A 20,271-nucleotide genomic window follows, 5' to 3' on the forward strand; every position below is an offset into this window, starting at 1 on the left:
GAACTCCTCCTGTTCTCTACACCTTTCCTCAACCTGCCGAGCAGGCAGCGGAGAAGGGCAGAGCACCAGTTCCTCTCTGGCTTTGGCAAGTTTATACTTCCATTCAGTTGGATACTTGTTGATAAGGGTGGATGAGAAATTTGAGAAAAGGGAATGAAAGAAAATGGACAGCAACTGAAGAAATGCCAAGGAATACATAACCATTTGTTATCCTCAATTTGCTATCACAAAAAGTTGGAGTCACAATATTTTTCAGCTGCTTCTAACTTTAAATAAGGCAAGACATCTCACTAGAGCACAGGCAGTATGCTTGCATTGGCTATGTCTACAGGCATCCCAAAAATAACAGTAATAAAAATACCAGCCTATCACTACCACAATCAATTGCTTGTGAGCTGAGAATTTACCATTTCCAAAATTTCATGTAGTTACAGAGATTAGTACAACACTACGTAACATACAACTCAGAATCTGTTCACTATTTTCAAACATGGGAAACAAACTACATCAAATACACAAGAGATACCACTATATTTATTTGCATAAAATCACAATACAATCCCTCGTAAAAGCATATAGTTTTAACCTCTGATAACATTTTTTTTTTTTTACCTCAGAAACCACACAATTATCAATTTATACCTTGGAACATTTTTGTAAGATGGCACTAGGTGATTTTATTTGGTTTATTTTCAAATTACTGTGCAAAACATTCAGTACGGTATCTACAGGCTTTGTTTGTCAAGATATACAATTCTCGTAACTGCATTTTCATTTCCAATACCACTCAGAGAGAGGAAGATGCATCGTTAAAGCACTTCCCCACATGTTGCCTTCCAGCAGTGTCAGTAACTGATTGACTCATTGGTAACATTCAAAAGCATACCGAATTAGTGGTAACATTCAAAGCTACATATAATTTTGCTTTAATGAACTAGACCACTGGTCTAAGTGCAATACCCTACTTCTCAAAGTATCTCAGACCTTAGGCTTTAACAAATACATACAATCCATATGCTCAAAAGCACAATGATATAAAACAGATGAAAACCCCACAAAAACAAACAACGTAATGACAAAAATAACCCTCTGTCTTGACCACCAGATCAATTAGGTTTCAACACAAAAAATCTTCAGTGCAACCTCCTCTCAAACCAAAATTCCCACAGCGTACAAACTCTGGGAGCTGTGGCTAAGCAGGCTGTATGCTCCGGTACACATCCAACAGGATCAAGAAATAACATGCTCAAAAATCATCAGCAGCACACATCTGCTTTATGTGCATAGCATTCCAGCGATTGCTGTCTTTTGTCATCTCCTGCTCCATTATGCCACAGCAATCCTTTCACAGCACACATGGATTTGGTTGCCAATATATACCATATTATCAACAAAAATCCCTTAAAGCCCAAAAATATCAGTTTAAGGAGACAAATGTTTTCATTTTCTCTTAAGCTACCAGATTATTGATAGTGAAAGGATATTGCAGCTTTTAATTGTTCAGATTTACATAAGAATATTTGACAGGACTTGATGGCCTTAGGAGACAGTTGTTCATATTTCCAGTTCTTCCTCAGACAAATCTCAAACTTGCTTCAACAAGAATTCTATTCATATCAAAAAATGTACTAACAAGTCAGTAAGAAAATTCTCTGAAATACTTTTCTACCTAACCATGAACATAAGTGATGTGGGAAAAAAAAAAAGAGGAAAATTGATTATGATTCTGATAAAAACATTTCAGGATAGCAAATAGAAGGCAAAACTAAGGATTTGTTTTAAATTTGCCTACGCCATCATCCAAAAGATGAGCATCTCACAGTTTAAAGCATTAAATTGCCATTTTTCCCCCAAATTCTCCAAGACAAGCGGTCAGAGGCTGTTCCACAAGTCATACCCTAATATCTAACCTACTTCATAAATGCGGGTATTACGAGAATTTTGAAAATTTTTACATATATGTTTAAAAAAGAAAAAATAAATATTTACACTTCAAAATTATGTTTTATGTAGAAAAAAAGTCTGCAAATGTGTTTTCAGTAATCGGCTTTTGGAGGTATGTACTTGTCTGTGTTTTGAAAATTTGAAAAATCGTTGTATAAAATATTTAAAATTACAGTAGTAAATAGGTACCTAGGACATTTTTTGAAGTGTTTTCCTTTATCTGTTGCAAGCATATTTGTACATCATGTGCTTTAACGTTATTAATTCCAGTCTTGTGACACCAAGGCTATCAGACACAGCCAGTTCTAATTAAAATCAGGGTGCTTACTATAACTATTCAGACTATAGCATCTCCTGTTTAAGTCATTGTTGCTTCCAGCTTCTTTCTTCCACACATTTCAAGAGTTACTGTTACTTCACATCTTCCAGTTTTAATGTCTGTCTGACCACTCCTTAAGTCAGCTTCTGTCAAAATGACCAGACACAAAAGAAACTTCCTAGAATTACTAAAATTAAGCTAGATCATTTTGATAGGTGTAGGTTAAAAATCAGCTACACACAATTATGATGGAGAACTGGGCCCATGAGTCAATATTCAATAGCCTTGGAGAGGGCTATTGATGACAAGCCCTTAAAGGCAGTAAGATCTTAAACCACCGCAGACATTCGTTGCAAGAACACCTCACAACACCCTATAATCACACGTTCAGAAGCAGAACAATCCTCACGGCCAGCTCCGCTGGGTGAGCCCTAGTCAATGACAGCAACCTTACAAAATGAAACAAAAACTCACGATGGTCTGAAGGCAGCCTTAACAAAAGTCAGCATCAAATCCTTTGACTCAGGGTCTTTGGGAAAACCTAAGATACACATTCCACATACACGTGGGATATTTACACCCACCCCTGCACAGAGCAACTACCCCATACCAGTTAACTCCAGGCCACAGGAGAGCCGCGCCGCCAGGGCTCAGAAAGGGCTCCACCTAAGCAGGGCGCTACCCTGTCCTACCCTCCGTTTCAGAGAAGGGAGCCTGGGCGCTCCCGGGCGCAGGTACCCGCAGGCACCCGCAGGTACCTGAAGGCACCCCCAGGCACCCGCAGCCCCTCTCAGCCGCCGGGCCGGGCGCACCGGCCGCCCGCCACAGCGTTGGCGCGAACGCGGGCAGCGGCGCAGGTAGCCCCTCCCCTCCCCTCCCCGCCCCGCCGCCGTCCCGGCCCCGCCCCGGCAGCAGGATGGAGGGGGCCGGGGCCGGCGTGGTGCAGGGAAGAGGAAGCGCGGAGACGCTCTCGGGCGGCAGCGGCGGGCGGGGTCACGAACTCTGACCTTTCACAGGGGCCCGGCAAACACCGTAACACCAAGCGCCCCCTGCCCCCCGCTCCGTGGCACGGCCCCGGCCCTCCCCCCCACCACCACCCCCCGCGGACCCCGTCAGCCCCTCACCACCGCCACCGCCCTCGCGGGGGGAGGGAGGGCCGCCGCTGGGCGCCTCCACCCAACGCAGGCCCGCCCGGGCCCGGGCCCGGGCTCGGGTCCGGGTCCCCGCCAGGGCACGTTTGGCGCCAACTCCTGAGGTAAAAATCGCTTTTTAGAATCGAGCCGGGCCGCTGGGGCCGCTTCCGTCCGGACCGGGACGGTCGGGGGGCATCGGGACCTTGCTCGGGACACCCCGCGAGCGGCGGAGGAGAGGGGGGGGCGTGAAGGCTTCGGTAACGTGCTGTTGAGCGGCAGCCGGCGGTGCCGTGGGGAGGCCTACAGCTGCCGGAGGGAGGGAGGAAGGGAGGGAGGAAGGAAGGGTCTCCATGGCTCGGGGCCGGTCCGTTGCGGGTGTTCCAGCGCGGAGCCGCTGTGCTGGGATGTGGGCCCCTTGAGGTCGGAGCCGGTCCGCTCCCGGTGAGAGCAGTCCGCAGCCCGGGGGGCGACAGTCGCGGAGATGACGAGTGCGGGACGCGGACGCGGAGAGGGAAGATGGAGTCTGAGCGGGAGGAGGCGGCGGCTTGAACCCGACCCTTTTACCTTTGCCACCGGGAGGGCGGAGGGGAGGGGGCGGCGGGTACTTTGCATACGGGGCTGAGGCCGCCGCCATCTTACCGGCCGCTTCCCTCCTGCCGCGCCCGGGCCTCTCGTAGCCTGACATAAGGATATACCAGGGGGAGGGGAACGGGGGGCCTAATGGCGGCGGCAGCAGCCCCGCCTGGGACTTGGCCGCCTGCCAGCGCCGCCATCTTGTGCTTGGTCGCGTCCCTCGGTGTTTTCCCTCTCGCTCGAGAGGCGGCGCCAGCGGCCTGATAGGCGGCCCGCGCAGCCAATCGGGGGCGCGGGTGGGCCGGCTGCCTCTCGGATGGGGCCGCGGCTGGAGCGGGGCGGGGCTGGCGGTCGCGGGGAACGGCGGCCAATGGGCGCCGCGGGAGGCTGCCCGCGGGCCGGCCCCCGCCGCGGCCGGGCTCGGCGGCAGGGCTCGGCCGCCGGCGCCGCGGTGCCTTGTCGTGCCCGTTGTCGCGGGGCTTCTGCCGCCTTCCTGCCAACGTACCGCGGGGTCTGGGCAGAGCCTCACCTGCCCCCCCTCTTCTCCTCCGTCCTGCTGAGGAGCCGCTTGCTGCCCTGCTGCCCGGCCTAGCCGAGTGAGGCGTGCGGTGTGAAGAAGGCAGCGTCGCTGGGCCATGAGCGCAGACGGCAGCGCAGCTGGGCTCGGCTCCAGCCGTCCTGGTGCGGTCCCACCCAGAAAGTATTCAGATGGAGCGTGTGACTTTCCTCTGAGGTTTGCCTGCAACTTAGGGGGAGAGCTGGTTTTGCACGGTATTTTGTGCAGTAGATCATCTGCGTGTACTGCAGTTGGCTGCCACCCTGTTACATTGGAAATGTTATCCTGGTGGTCCAGCCGCCTCCTTGCTGTTATGTTCCACTTCTTTTATTGGTTTGTTTTGAGGACTTTTTCTTTGTTATGAAGTCTGCTGCTCAGGGGTTTTGCTAAGGAAGCAGATCTTGCTTCTTACGTCACTCTGAAAGTCAACATTATGAATGCTGGCATGTCGGTCTGGTCTGTGAGCTTCCAACTGCATTTGATCTGATTGCCTCAACTTACTGTTGTCTTGGGAAGGTAGAAAGTGCAAAAAACTTTGGATAACAGCACCACCAGTAAATCTGTTAGAGGCTTACCACAGCAAAGGTATCATTGGGGCTTAAAAAGGTACTCTTACAAAAAAAAATCTCATCTTCAGGGTTTTTTTTCATCTTAAAGCACTGAGAAAACAACATGTTATAAGCATATATTTATTTTTCATTATGAACTTAAAAATGAGAAAACAATGAGAAGGAATTACAGAACACATAAGAAACTATCTATAAGCTGCAATATTAGATAGGTCTGGTGGAAATGGTCTGTAAACTCGCTATGCAGGCTGAACACTTTAAAATAAAATAGAAAGCTGTGTGGGAAACTAGCATATCTATGATTTCCACAGAGGATGTCTCAGTTTTGGTTATGCATTGTTACAAATGATCTTCCATTGACGTATACACGTCATTTACACATTTAATTTACCACAATAAGATTTAATCTTTTTAATTTAATGAATGTTGACATCTTCAACAATGTTAGCTATGTAAAAATTGAGTTTGGAGAGGGATATATGGTGCTGGGGACATGAATGCGTCTTCCTATTACGTGTTTTGCTATTGATAGTAGTATTTATTTTTAACTTTATATGAAATGGTTGCTTTGCAAGTATCAGCAGAAAGTTTTCAATGAAACGTATGTGCTGGTATTCAGGAATGCATTTTCGTTACCTACTCTTGGGTCATGATCTGAACTCTGTCTCTGTAACAAGCAAGTCACGATTCGAAACGCACTGCATGAATTTGAAGCCTTAATTAAATTTACCCTTGGGGAGGCACAGCACTCTTTTTTTTTTTTTAACCCCTGAAGAGCATAAAGCTCAAGGTACAGACACTTGAAGTAGTATAAAGCAACCAGTAGTATTTTCCCATCAGAGTTACAATACTATTACATTATAATTACAATGTATTTTCCATTATCTAAATTATTATTTTTTAGATGTGATAGCCTATTTCCTGCATTGTGCAAGATGTCTGTAAGAATATGGGTGATCATGGAACTTTGACGGATTGACTCAATAAAAATTTGCTCAAGCACCATACTCAGATTGCTCTTTCCTAGTTCAGGGCATGGCTTAGTGGTGGACTTTGGTACTAGGTTGAAGGTTGGACTAGATGATCTTAGAGGTCTTTTCCAACCTAAACAATTCTGTGAATACATATGAGTAGACTTAGGGTGCGCTAATGGTGCTGTATTTTGCACCGTTATCTGAAGAGATGTGAAGAGCATGCTATTGGAGTTAATGACTTTTGCAGGGCATAGTCAGAAGCCATTTTAACCATAAGGTTTCTCTTCCTTTGAGTTCAGGACAGCTCCTTAAAAAGTCTGTATTCCACAAACTGCATCAGTAGTTGACATTCAAATCAGTCCTTTCTAATTTATGAAGTTAGCATCTCTTACTTGCTGCTTAAATAATAGAGAAAAAAGATATATGACAGGCTTTATAAGTAAAGGAATGACTATGTGCCTATAATAGTAGAACTTAGCTTTCTGAGTACTGTGATTCCTACATGCGTGCACTGTGCGTATATATGTGCGTACACACACATTCACACATCCATGGCATATCTTCTTATTTGTCAGATAAATCGAGCAGTGTTGTAAATTCTTAAGTCCTATCAGAGATTTCTTTAATAGTAAGGAAAAGCCCTAACTCTTGTGCCTGATGGAAATTGCTGGCATCTTTTTCAAACAGGTTCTCTAATGATCTTGCTTCGCCATGGCAACCAATATGGAGGTGCTGGCTCAGCAGGTAGTGGAGGCTCAGCAGGTGGCTGAGGTGAGTGACAGATGATACCACTATGTAAGATTGTTGTTGCTGTTTACAATTTATCATAAACGGAACAGGAAATCCTTATAGAGCAGTATTGCATCACAATGGGGAACAAACAAGAAACCAGTGCAACCCATACGTGGTTTGTTTACAGTATTTTGTTCTGGTGGCCTCCGTAGTAGGAATGCATGTAGAAAGTTCACCATGAGCTGTAGAGAAACTTGTCTGTATTATGGAGTTTTTTGTTTTCTTAAATATATATATATATATTTTTTTTTTTTTCTGGTGATATGATAATTAATTTAATCACTTTAGCCATGAAAGATTTCTGCTCATCTCTTGAGTTGCCATCTAAATCTGGAACGATGTTTGAAGATACCTGTTTTACTTATGTACTCTACTGAATTTACAATAGGGTGATTAATTTAAATTCGGGCTTTATATTTTGCGTCTACATACATGAAATACAAGCATTAAAATCTACTCAAAGTGATATAGTCATGTCTTAATGTATAATCAATGAAGTTTGGATGTTCAACAGCTAATATGTTTAAATTGACTCACAAACACTCAAACTGCATATGGTCATAGAAGATAATTTCTCTTTCAGTTTGCAAACTTTAATCAAATAAACTAGTTTTTTGTTGTTTAAAGTTATTTGGTTTAATATATTTGGTTTAATATCTTTCAAAGTTACTATGTTTTAATCATATGATTTTATAATTATGGGATTTCATAAATAATGAAGGGCAAGTAGGCTAAGAGTCTTCTGTAGACAAGCCCATATCTTAGGCATTTTTTTGGATTTTTGACTAATTGAACTAACGTTATACCTTGATATTTAAAAAAAAAACAACAAAAAAAACAACCTTCAGTTCAAGAAGAAGCTCTATGTAATAAATGTGTCATTGGATTTTCAGAAATAGATTACAAATTCCTTATTTACAGCACTTTTTTCTAAAAAAAATGTTGGTTCTTTTAAAGTATATAATGACAATGATTGTACTACAATGTGGAAAATGGACTACTAAGTATGATGGAAGTAAGACCAAAGGAGTAGTTCCAAAAAAACTAAAATTTCACACTGGAAACTGACAAGTGATTTTTCATTCAAATTTTCTATATCAGATATCAATTTGGCAAGTATATTAAAAAAAAACTCGTCCAAAACAACTTGGAAATAAAAATATGTAATGGAAACACTGCAAAACATATAGTATTTTCATAGAATTTGAGGTCTATAATCACATCTAAGACACATAAAATATGTGACATTTGTAATTCCTCGTGCAGGAAATGCACCGTGGTAACATAGTGTGATGGTTGTATCTTGCCACTGGAGAGATCGCTTCATCCCAAGAATTTATGAAGCTCTGTGATTTCTTCCTGGCCGGTGGGTAAATAGAGGGCTTCATCTCTTTATAGTATTCGCCTCCTACTTAAATTATACACTTGTCTGCTGCATAACCCCACGAAAACCAGTTTTCATGGAAAAAGAGTTGCAAACAGCAGTGTCTCGTTAAGAGTTAATTGATGTTACTTTTAAACTTTGAACCATTTTTTAATGAATGGTTGGGTGTCTGCAGTCAGATACAGGTTTTAATACAGCTAAAGACATTACTAATTTTCTTGAAGTATGCTATAATACTGTACGCATTGTCAGAGAAAATGTAGTGTAAAGCTTGACATTTGCTTTAAATGAGAGGCTTTTTTGAAAAATTACTTTTTATCAATGAAAATTAAATGGAAGGAAAGTTATTAATCATGTACTGAATTTTAGTTTATGAATGTTGAGAGACAAGTTGTGAACAGGGTAACTTAATGCAGATATTGGCATGTTCAGCTATATCCGCATCAGTTTTTCAATGTAATAGCCATATAGGTATTGCATGAGTTTATTGAAAACCTTGATGCCTAGCACCAACTTGGACTGTTGTGCAAGTAGGCCATTTTTTTTCTTGAGTAAGAGTTCGAGTTTGTTTTCCATGATACTGTGGCTGTATCACTGGAGTTAACTGAGTATTCTCCACTATTGTTTGTATTTTGTACTGAATATTGTTTTAAGGGCTTTCTAAAATTGTCCTTTTAATGGTTCTACTGCTTTTGCTTTCTTTATAGCAGTGTTGCTGCTTGCATTTTTCCAGCTGTGTATTTCTGAAGAGATTGGATAAGTGTTTCATTTTTAGTGTCTGCAGTTGACTATACTTCTTGTTCATGAGATTGGAGGACAGAGAGCAGCTAGGGAATTGAGAGGGAATTTCAGCTACTTCTCTTCATCTTCAGTTGCTTTTGAAAAGCATAAAAAATACTTCAGTCTTAATTCAAAATAAGTAATGCCACTTTTATCATGTATTTATTTAGTACTGTCACTATGCAATATATCAGTGGCCCAGGTTCAGTCCCAGCACCTACTTAGATTTCGTTTTCTTATTGTTTACGGAAAATGTATTTTGTTATGGATGTGTATTATCTGTGTGGCACCTTAGTTTTAACATGAAGTATTCAGGTAGAGCTGTCACTACAGGGAGGAATAAGGGCTATTTCCTTCTTCCAACATCAGTTCTGATGTGACCAGGAAGAACTTTTAATAGTAGCTAGTGCTGTCCCTTTCCTGTTCCACTGCGTCCTTCTCTTTCCCTGCTAGAGGCTATAGGGGGAAAATCACAGGAGTTGTATATCTTGAGCCTTGTGCTTACTGGGAGCTTATTTAGGCCAGCTGCATTGCTGGAGGATTTAAGTTTAATTCAGTTTCCCCAGTGCCCTGAAAAGAACTTATCAAAACCTTGGACCTTTCTGAAAATACCTTTTGCAATGGCACTAAAAAAATACTGGTTATCTTTGTCACATATTCTCTTCAGATGTCTCTGATGTTACACCATTGATAGATCAGCAGTTTAGACTTACGTCCAGGTGAAGCACAGTGTGATGAAAAGTGAGAGTAGAAATGCTGCCAATCTGATCAAGTATGTTTTTCACTGTGTTGTAAGAGTTAGTAAAGTGCAAAATAAGGCCATTTATTTTCAATATTTTATTGTTATCAGTAGCCATATCCTCATTTTGGATGAATTTTCAAAGTGGAGTTTTGATGCTGAATGTTCTCAAATCATTCTTACTTCAAACACAATTCACTGTTGATTGTTAAGACCTAGCCATACTCAGTCAGACTGAGAGGTATCCCACACAAAGTACGTATTGGAGAAAGGAGATTCTAATACCTTACACAGCTTGGCAGACTCTGAATTCAAGATGTTACTAGATGTGATAATCTCTGGTGTAATATAGGTCAGCCAGGCGTTTATGTCAGATGTAGTCTGAGGATTTTTTTGTGATGCAGATGAGCCAAGAATTACAGCTTTTTCCATGACCTTTGACTTAAAATGTCTTGTACAAGATATTGCAGCAGAATCCTGTTAGGGCAGTAATAGTATGGATGATCTTTTTCTGAATCTGAATTTATCTGCCGTTCTACAAAGGGTCCAGGTGGTCAGCACAGTTCATTCCAGACAGTATCACTGAAACTTTTAGAAGATACAGATATTTTTCATGTTTGTGAAACAAATATTAATTTCCAGGCAGTACATACGCTTTTCATAAAGGTCTATTAGCTTAGTAGCTAAAGACATTCATTAGGAAAAATATTTATAGAAAAAAAGTCTTTCTGATATGATATGAGATGTAGCAGGTTTTTTTATCGTGTAAAAATTGGTACAGTATTTTTCATTGAAATTCTTTTTAACTTTAATGAGATAAAATTTGTAAAAAGTTTCAATTTCAGGGTACAGTTGAACATACTTGGTTTGCAGTTGCTTTAACAATGCCTTAATTTCTGTTTTCTATAGTATTAATAATAGTACCTCTGCAATTGTTTTCTACTTAGTGATACCTGACCAGTGCATTCAGGCAATACACTCACTTTGAGTTTTAGTAGCATGATTATAGGAAATGTTCTTCTATTTGAGTTAGAAGAACTAGAGGCTTTAACGAAATTATGAATTCAAAAATTCCTCCAGTCTCTGGCCTATTGATTTATTCCCTTGATATATTTGTCAGACAATTCCTTCATTATCAGTTTTGGTAGTAGGGGAATAAGCTATTAAAAACAAACAAAACAAACAAGCAAACAAAAAACCCCTGTCCTTATTAACTAAATTTCAATAGGTATGTGTTTGTATGAGCATATCTACATGTGTATGTAAAGAAAACACTATTGGCAAGTCAGTTTAGTAAATTAGTAAGCAATTTAACTGAAAGGCTATGAAGAAATCTTCATTATTTCAAAGAGCAACAATCATGAAATTTCTAGAGAACCTTCATTTCAAAGTCCTGTTTTTACACAAACACAGGCAGATATCAGAAATACAATATAATATGATTGCAACTAAAATGTAGAGTTAGTTACTTTTCTAAAAAAAAAAGTTGGGAAAAATATATTTATATACTTTATATATATAATTATATTTATATAAAATGACGATAAATAAGTAGAACAGAAGTAGTCTAATTTAATTTTGCCAGCCCTAGAAATGCACCTATTTGTCAAATACTTGTTTTTCAGCTTAATGATGCAAGATAGTGGATATATATGTTTCTAAGTATATATTTTTTATTTCCTGGAATTTATGCAGATCCTCTGTTGCATTTAATGCAAATCGTTAATGAATTTCCAAACACTTCAGCCTGTGAAATTATTGCTAGTGAAACTTGGTAGTTTGAGAGCCCAGGTGAATGAAGTCCCCTCTTGATTGGTCCAAATCAGACAATTCTGCATGCCTTGCCACTTTGCTTCCACTTCAACTCCATCTTCCAATAGTATACACTTGGCATGCTTTGTGAAGTTTTCTTCTCCCATTCTGCCTACTTGTACTAGTTGCTGTGTGGGTACTAAAATTGAAATATTGGTTGTGTCCTCATGAACTTTTAAGGGAATCACATGCATAGATGAGCATGAAATGTTTTTAATCAATACCAGATAGGATTGGTTAGTGCAGTGAATCTGAAAACTGCTTACATAGATATCAAGTCGTCTTAAGTCCTAAAATTACATTTAATATTGATGGCTTCTTATCTTTTTCGCTCCCTCCAGTCGATACAGATCGAATTCCATAATCTCTCTACACAGCAAAAATTCCAGTACAAGATAGGTCCTGGTCTTCTGCAGACGCATGCAAGAGGTATTAATGACATTTCCAAAAAGTGAAATACATACAAGAACAAAAGTTAGATTCTAAGCAGAATGATAGATATCTGAATTCAATTCTGAGTAGTTTTACTGTGAACATTACAATTCACAATAATTTCAGAATCTTCTTAAGAGTCCCGCTACTGTATTAAGCATAATATGATGAATATTAAACATGATCCAGTACTTAAAGGGTGGCTACAAAGAGGATGGAGGTTTTCTCTTCATAAGGACCTACGTGGAGAAGACAAGTGGCAGTGAATACAAGAAGTACCAGATGAGGCTTTGTCTTGGTGTAAGATTTTTTTTTTTTTTTTTTTAACAGTTAGAACAGACGATCACTGGAACAAACTCCCTAGGAATGTAATAGAATCCCCATCACTGGAGGTTTTAAAGATGCAGTTCAAGAGGGTGCTGGAGTAGGCTCTCTTTTCCTGTGAAAAGGTTGGACGTGATGATCTTTTGAGGTCCCTTCCAACACAGACTGTTCTGTAATTCTTTGATAATAAACTTTAATAATATACTCTTGCAACATTGTTCTGTAACAATGTTTCTGCTGATATATTAGAAACTCTAAAGATACAGAATAATAATTCTGCTTTACTATGGATGTTTATTACAGTAGCATATTTGATGTCATATAAAAATGAATGAAAGTATTTGTATTATATCTGTGCAGCATATAATACTTAAAGTATTTTTTTTTGATGGAACTAAAAATCTAACCCCAAACGACCTAAAAATCTAACATCTCATAGTTAAATATGCATTTTGTATATATATTTCTTGCTCAAGTCTTTGAGATTTACTAGGTCAGATAGGCAATACATTACAGGACACTATATAGCTGGTTGGTTTTCTATTTTAATTCAGATTTCAATCACTCTGCTGACTTGTCTTTCAATTCAAAAAACAAGCAACTTAGTGTTTTTTTTTTATGTGTTTTTTATAATTTCTGCTTAAGTCTTACAAAGATTCCACCTTTGCAATGCAGCTGTTCTGAACTTCAGAGATGGGAAATATATTTCTGAGCAGAGGGTTATGTAGTGATAGAACATTATTATATTCAGGATTCAATTTTTGTTCCAGGAAAGACAGCTGCAAATTAGATATTGTAAACCTCTTTCTTGAAAGGCAAAGTCTAGGCTTGTCTAGTGTTACAAGCTTATTAAGTATGGGGTCAGATATTTAGCACAAGAATAATAAAACTATAATTTCGGTGGGTGTTCTTACATGTTTAAGATTTCATGTATAATAGTTTCCCCCACACTACCTAACAATTAGTTGACCTGACATTTTAAGTTGTATCTGTGCTGTAAATGCAATGCTGTAGTTACAGTAATTATTCACAGTTACTATTTTTAGATAGTTGTACAGTAAATAACTGTTTTCTCTATCAAGTAAAGAGCCTGTTTTCAATAATGAGCACATTTTAGAGCTAAGGTTGGGAGTCCTTGAAGTTAAAGTATAACAGATCAACTTAAATATCCCCAGGTCACACATAAGACTTGCTAATGGAAATTCACTGTATTCAAGTTTACTTCCAAAAAAACCCAAAAACAAAACAAAAAACACACACCAAAAAAAGAAACCACAACGTTGAGTACAGTCATTTTTGCCAGAAGTTCAGGTAGCATAACTTAAAATTTCTCATTTCTAAGAATTTCAAAATACTTTATTTTGTTTTCATTCATCAATCATCATTGCACCTTCATCCAAATGTTTTGCAATAGAAATTAATCGAAAGAATCACCCAGGCATAACAAACTTACTGCATTAATTCTTAAGTGTAGCAAGATTGATCATGCTACTTCATATTTGTGGGATCTGGACAAGTTTAGAGTGGCCTACGCTCCTTTAAATACATTAGATTAATAAACTTTAAGGCTAAAGATGACAGGAAACGTGGTGGATTTTCCTTTTAAATTTTGCCAGTTTGAAAATAATTAAAGATGCAGACAAGCTCTTTTCTCAAATTTCGTTTAAGAAATATTCAGAGTGCAGGTTGAGGAGCTTAAGAAAGGAGGGGGGAAGCTTGATAAGCTGGGAATATCTTCCGCAGATGAAATGAATCATATTATTAGACAAACTCCTTCAGCAGCTGGCAAAACAGCAGGAACACGTCGATTCTGCTTCCTTGGTTACAGGGAATGATAGTGCACTTGACCTTCAGAGGAGCAGGGTCGTAGAGAGGGCATTTTAAAACAATTCTGGTTGCTTTCTTTGATTGGAATCCTCATTAATGGAGGCTGGAGGCAGGTATCTGTGATCTCACTGAAAGTGACTTCAACATTTCTTTCGGATTGATTTGACCTCAGAGGTTTATTGAGAAAAAATGTAAATAAGTCTGCAGGAAGGATTTGGCACTGTAAGTACTAGAGTCTGTACAGTGTATAGCTAGGGAGTTTCAGGAAGCAAACAATACTAAATATATTAAAACTTACTATTTTTCCCTGTCTTTTAAAGTATGCGTGTTTTGATTTATTTTTTTTGTGTGTGTGTGTGTGTAGGGAGATTAGGGTCTTCTGAGCTATCTTTTACGTTATATGAATTTCTGTCTATCTCTAAGCCACAGTATTAGTTGTTACTTTTAAATTATTGTTGATAAGCCTGTGTAAATTGCACTGAAGTTTCCTATGAAATAGGGGTGACTTTGTTTCTTTCACTATCTCTTGAAAGACTTTCAGTCTTAAAGAAAAGAAAGTGTATTTAATTTTTAAGAACATATTTTAGAATTACAAAAATGTACCATTGCTGACTTTGGAGGACTACGTTTTTGTATATACAACTTCCACAGTGGCTGCTTTAAACAAGTAGTAGAGATTTTTCATGGTGTGGTGTTTCTTTTGAACAACACGTTAGCATAGTCAGTGTTATTAAGTTCACTTACAGGATTACACATACAATGCGAGTCTAACAAGTGTTGCATATTCTCAGACTACTGTTGCTTTGTTCTTTTTTTTTTTTTACTTAGAAAGTCAAATTTGTTGCAATTGAATGGGTAGGACTATAATAAATCATCAGAAGTTTATCCTTTCCTGTCCTTTATAGGTGTGTGACAATGCAATGTAGAAATTCAGCTGACAAACAAAATTGCAGAAGAATTTTTTTCTCTTGTTAATTATGTATTTCAAAAAATATGTTCCCTTTTTGCATTTGACTTTCTACTACGGTTCTTGTCCTGCTGTCAGCCAATGGCATAAGTATTCAGTCTTGAAAATAAACTTGAGATTTTCAGCAGTCAGAAATTCAAAACTGCTCTTCTTTCACTGTATTAAGTAGGCAAGCCTGAAAAATGAAGTTCTGTGTTTCAGGGTCCTTTTCCATCCTGAGTATGTATGGGTATGTTAATAAGAGTATAAAATTAACTTATATATGCACACTGAAACCTTTATTTATAGAAACATTCTTCATTGTGCACCATATCTTCTCAGCCAGGATTTTGGCTAACATATTGTCCTTTTTTCAGTTTAATAAATACGTTCTTGACTATTTAAACATGAAAGTGACATATTGGCAGTTGGTCTCAAACTTATGCAACTTTATAGGTAACTCAGTGCTGGAATTAAGATAGCTGAGTAGTCATAGAATGAGAAATAATATGTATATTAAAGGAGACTCAAAAAAAAACCAAAAACGACACCCTTTATACGAGAATGTAGTCCATACTATTAAAATTGAGATTTTTTTTGTATTGACGTAGTACTTAGAGCCATAGCTGTATACCAGGACCTTTTTGCAGCAAGTATATTACAAACCCAGAAAAAAGAAATGGCTCTTCAGTCCCCAAACATTTACAGAATTTCAGTGTAGTTACCATGTGTATATATAGGAATTATTTTTATAAGTTGCTACAAATCCTTGAACAACATGGGAATACAGATCTGTTTCAAAGCTCCCAGCAATTTGTTGTGTAAGGTTCAAAGGTGCTTCTAAAAAGGCTAAGGAACCTATAATTGAAGGTGAAAAGATCTTCCTGCTCTAATTTAGACCTTTTAAAGGATTCATAGTTTAGATAATAACATGGCATGAAAGATAAGGAGGCTGTTGTTCAAATGTGTACGGCTTCATTAAAAGTCTTGTGTATTTTAAAATTGTTTCCCCAGAGACTGTGCAGTAAGTTTTCCTTTCTGTCCAAACAGGTTTTTATTTCCTTAAATTCATTGTAAATTATATCTTTGTATGTTAAACAGGAAATGACTAAATTGACACTAACTTGTTGTCCACCTATACAAGTTTTGATAAGTCATTCCAAGGGTATTTGAAATAAGAGGATTTAATTAAAAACAACTTGTGAGCTTCCTGGTTTTGACCACCACTGCAGATATTAATGACTTCTGATACTCTCAAATTCCTTTATAGAATGTAATTATTGTAATCAGCCATATAATAAAACTGTATCCTGTAGATACTGTGGGACAGTGTAAATGTGTATTTAGGAGGTATTTATGAAAACATAAATTGATTAAAATTGAAATTGTAATTGCAATTTCAATTTACAAATACTGTGAGTTACAGAATTTACAATATGAAATTCCTAAAATTCTGAAATTATAAAAATGTAAAATCTGTTAAAATTTAAATAAGGTTTATTTAGCATACAAATCTACATTTCTAATTCATTGAGATTATAGAACATTTTTTCTAAAGAATTTTTGGCTTATTCATCTTGCTTTCAAGTAAGTATGGCTTAAACTGAGTGTAGAAGAAATCAGGAGTGCCGTATACTGTTCTCTTTTTATAGAGTACATCACTGCAGAGTCTTATGCCCATTCAAGTGGAATATCTGTATAAATTTATATTGTAACAATTCATAATACTTTGTATTCAGATATGTTGTAGTTGTAAAATTTGCTGTCAGCAATCTTCAAAAATTGTTTTTTTCCCCTCATTTTACATAATAACTTTCAATTAAGAACGTGACTGAAAAAATATCCATCTCATACTGTTGTCTGTGGTGAACATTTATTTACTGTTTAGAATTCTATTACTTGCCCTTTCCTGCAGCCTGTCACAGCAAAATAGTACTCTTGTGCATACTGTTACTCAAATATTTTTGTAACCTTTCTGAAAATATTGGTGAATGTGTGCAGTATATGGCTTTAGAACAAAATTATCTTTTGTTTTGAATTTTCTCACAAGAATTAAAGTATTGATCAACATCATAGATTATTGACTTGTAAAATGCACCAGGAAAGCAGAGCTTTCATAATGTCACACTAGTGAAATCCTCACTAGAATGATGGGAGTTACCTACATATACCTCAATACATGCTGAGTATGTTGGTGATCTGTTGAACTGTGTGTACCAAAAAAAAGTTGCACCACTATGAAGTAGAAAAGCAGAACAAGTTGGAAAAAGAAAACAGGAAACAGTATAAGCACACTTAACAAGTGGAATTATATTAAATAAATAATTATAAAATAAACATTATATAAATATTATATAAAACAAGTATATCCAGATAACCAGCCATCTTTAAATTTATCTTTTTACCTTAAAAATAACATGTTGTTAATATTCTTGCTTTTACTTGGAAAATGAAGAGACTATGTCGTTCAAGTGGGCTGTAAAGACACCGTACTTTTAGAGAACTTTATAGATGAGGTAAGGTCAGAGACATAAAAACTAAATGCCAGTTTGGTCAGATGGAAGGCATGTGCACTCTTCCAGCAGAATCTGCATATCTACTGACCCATATATGTACTTGGGATTGAGGATGTTTTTATTTAGGGGCCTAAAGAAAGCTTTACTAAATTTGGGCTACCTGAAAATTCAAAAGATGGTTCATAAAATACTTTAAAAAAGAATTAAAGGGTGAAATATTTCACTTGACACATTGAGCGTACAGTGTGTTTTTTTACAAAAGAAAAAAAAAGGCGTAAATGTATAATTGGAAGTTGAAAAAAGCATATTTCTGCATTTCAGTAAACTGAAGAATCACATGGTTTAATTACATTTTATTTGGTTGAGAAAAATAATTATCCAGTGATTTGAGGTGTTTGTCCTTTTTTTGGGGGGGGGGGGGGGGGGGGGGGGGGGAGGGGGAGTGTTTTTTGGGCATCTATCAGATTCATTCTATTCCCAAAGAAAACAATGTTCTGATAATTCATGGAAAACTAACTCAAGTTGGTTTAGTGACTGTAACCTTTTCAATAAATACAAGTTGCATGCTAGGGCCATCTGCTGTTTAGTAAATAAATATCTGTGTTTTAAAATGTTTAAATCAGAATTCTGTGTGTTATTCACAGGTGCAGAGTGTTCAGGCTTCACTATCTGAATCTCCAGTGATGACCAGCCCTTCCCAACGTATCCAGATTATTTCCACGGACTCTTCTGTAGGTTCACCACAACGCATTCAGGTAAAAATCTATTGATTATGTGGCAAACTGTTATAACTTTTTTTTCCTCTTCCTGCTCTCGGTTTATACAAAAGCATACTAAAGTCTGTGGAAGATTTCTTTAAATTTTGTATGAACAGATCATTTTTATTGCAAATAAAACTTTCTCCTGAAGTATAGTTTAGTGATGACTAGTTGGTTGTATATAATAATTGAATTGATAATGTAGTCAGGGAGGAATATTTGCAGAATTTAAACTTAGTCTGCATGTGTAAGTTGCCTGAGCTCTAACCATAGCAAATGGGCAGATGTTGTCAACAGACAATTCAGAACACCTGAGATCATCTCTAAAAGCATTCTTCTCTCTCCATGTCATGTTTAAAAAGAGCCAGTGGGAGACTAGCCTATTTAGGCTGAAATTAGCCTTGGGGATACTACTCAGTGGATTGTCATTACTGATAGATAATATAAAGATGTATGTAGTGACAAGTAATATGAAAATTGTTAGGTATTAATGTTACAAGAGTGTTACAGTACTGATCTTTTTGTCCTCCTCCACCTTGTTCTGTGCCAGTACAATATTCCACTGTACTTTTGCCAGAGACAATGCTGGAGAAGAGGATCTTGTACTTCAGGGCATTTGGAATGGTCCTGGCAATGCAGCCTCTGTCACAGGATGGACTGTCCTTGAGATATGTTTTGATCAGGGTGGGTGGTACTTGGTCATTGTGATCCAGGAGAACCCTGCCCCTGTGAACAGCCCTGAAAACTTTTTTTTTTTAAATGACGTTATCATTTTACTTAATGGTATCATGATGTAATTTTTTCACTAATATTTTTCAAAGACTCAAATTGTAGCATTTATAATGACCTACTTTTTTTATGAACATAAAGATCATCCACTTCTTATTCAGTCATTACTATCAATGTGTGTCTGATACGTGAAAAGTTACAAAGTTGTCTCTGATTTTTCTTTATAGATAGCACCACTGAGATGTTCTTCATTTATCAACATATTTAGCTATGTGTTTTAACTAAGATGTACTCCTTTAAAATATGAACCAAAGGTGGAATCAGGCAGCCTTATTGTTTCATATGCTGATTCTCGAGATTCTGTTACGATGGAAGTTTTCCATTTTGATTCAGTTGTCTGGTAACATAATCTCTATTTTGCCTAGTAGAGTAACCAAATCAATATTTACCTGCTATTTCATTGCAAGGTAGATGTTCTCACAACATGTATAACTGAAGCATACTGCATATTTCATCATTCATAAGGTAGGCAACTTTTGTTCAATTGTGCAAAAAAATCTACCTCCTTATATCACTGATATTTCTGGAAAAAACAGTTAGAGGAAGGAGCGTAGTAGGAAGAGTGTTCCTGCTTCCTTAAAACATATATAAAGGCACTATAATAGCAGTGTCAGTTATAAGCTGAGATTAGATTTCAGGACTAGTTCCATTCATTAAGATCTATATGAAAGTGATGGCGGCTGAGGAAAACATGTCAGGGAAAACTCAGAGGGTTTAAGAACTTAACAATTCAACAACACTGGGACTGGGGGTTGATGATTTTTCCTTTTAAATTTTGAGTTTATTCAGCGCTTCTTGTTTGTTGAAGCGAACTGGATTGGAACTCATCCTCTTAAGCACTGAAACTTTTATGCAGATGAGACCAAAAATGGCTTACTCTGTTCTGTGAATATATGACTAATAAATCCCTACAAATGTGTCTTGTCCAGAATTTAGTAGTAGACTGGTTTCATCCCCAACTTTGGGTACCTACTTCCTACATGTTTTTTTAGGTTTGTAATTACAAAATCTGAGGTGAGCCTTTCCTGAAGAGTTTCTGTAACATAGAAAAATCATCATCTCCGTAACTTAATTCCTGTACTCATTGTGGCTTGCTACTCTAAT

At 38.0% G+C, this 20,271-nt stretch overlaps 1 protein-coding gene across 14 annotated transcripts in view; it reads left to right on the forward strand.

The window, feature by feature from the left end:
• Positions 1-3,412: 3,412 nt before the first annotated feature.
• NR2C2 (nuclear receptor subfamily 2 group C member 2) overlaps positions 3,413-20,271 on the forward strand; it is a 45,495-nt gene continuing 28,636 nt past the window's right edge. For 6 of the 14 annotated variants that reach the window (XR_007708663.1, XR_004778666.2, XR_004778667.2 and 3 more), the window contains exons 1-3: positions 4,436-5,110; positions 6,756-6,839; positions 18,265-18,375. Coding sequence is in view for 10 of the 14 variants with exons in the window: in XM_035546762.2 (XP_035402655.1) it covers positions 6,780-6,839; positions 18,265-18,375 (171 nt within the window). In the remaining 4 variants the exon portion in view is untranslated. Of the gene's footprint in view, positions 3,519-4,389; positions 5,111-6,755; positions 6,840-8,126; positions 8,227-11,916; positions 12,005-18,264; positions 18,376-20,271 lie in introns of those variants that run through there. The other 8 variants (XM_035546769.2, XM_035546768.2, XM_035546767.2 and 5 more) reach the window with 8 other exon arrangements.

The sequence above is a fragment of the Cygnus atratus genome, chromosome 10, assembly GCF_013377495.2.
Source record: "Cygnus atratus isolate AKBS03 ecotype Queensland, Australia chromosome 10, CAtr_DNAZoo_HiC_assembly, whole genome shotgun sequence".
In the NCBI taxonomy this organism is placed as follows: domain Eukaryota; kingdom Metazoa; phylum Chordata; class Aves; order Anseriformes; family Anatidae; genus Cygnus; species Cygnus atratus.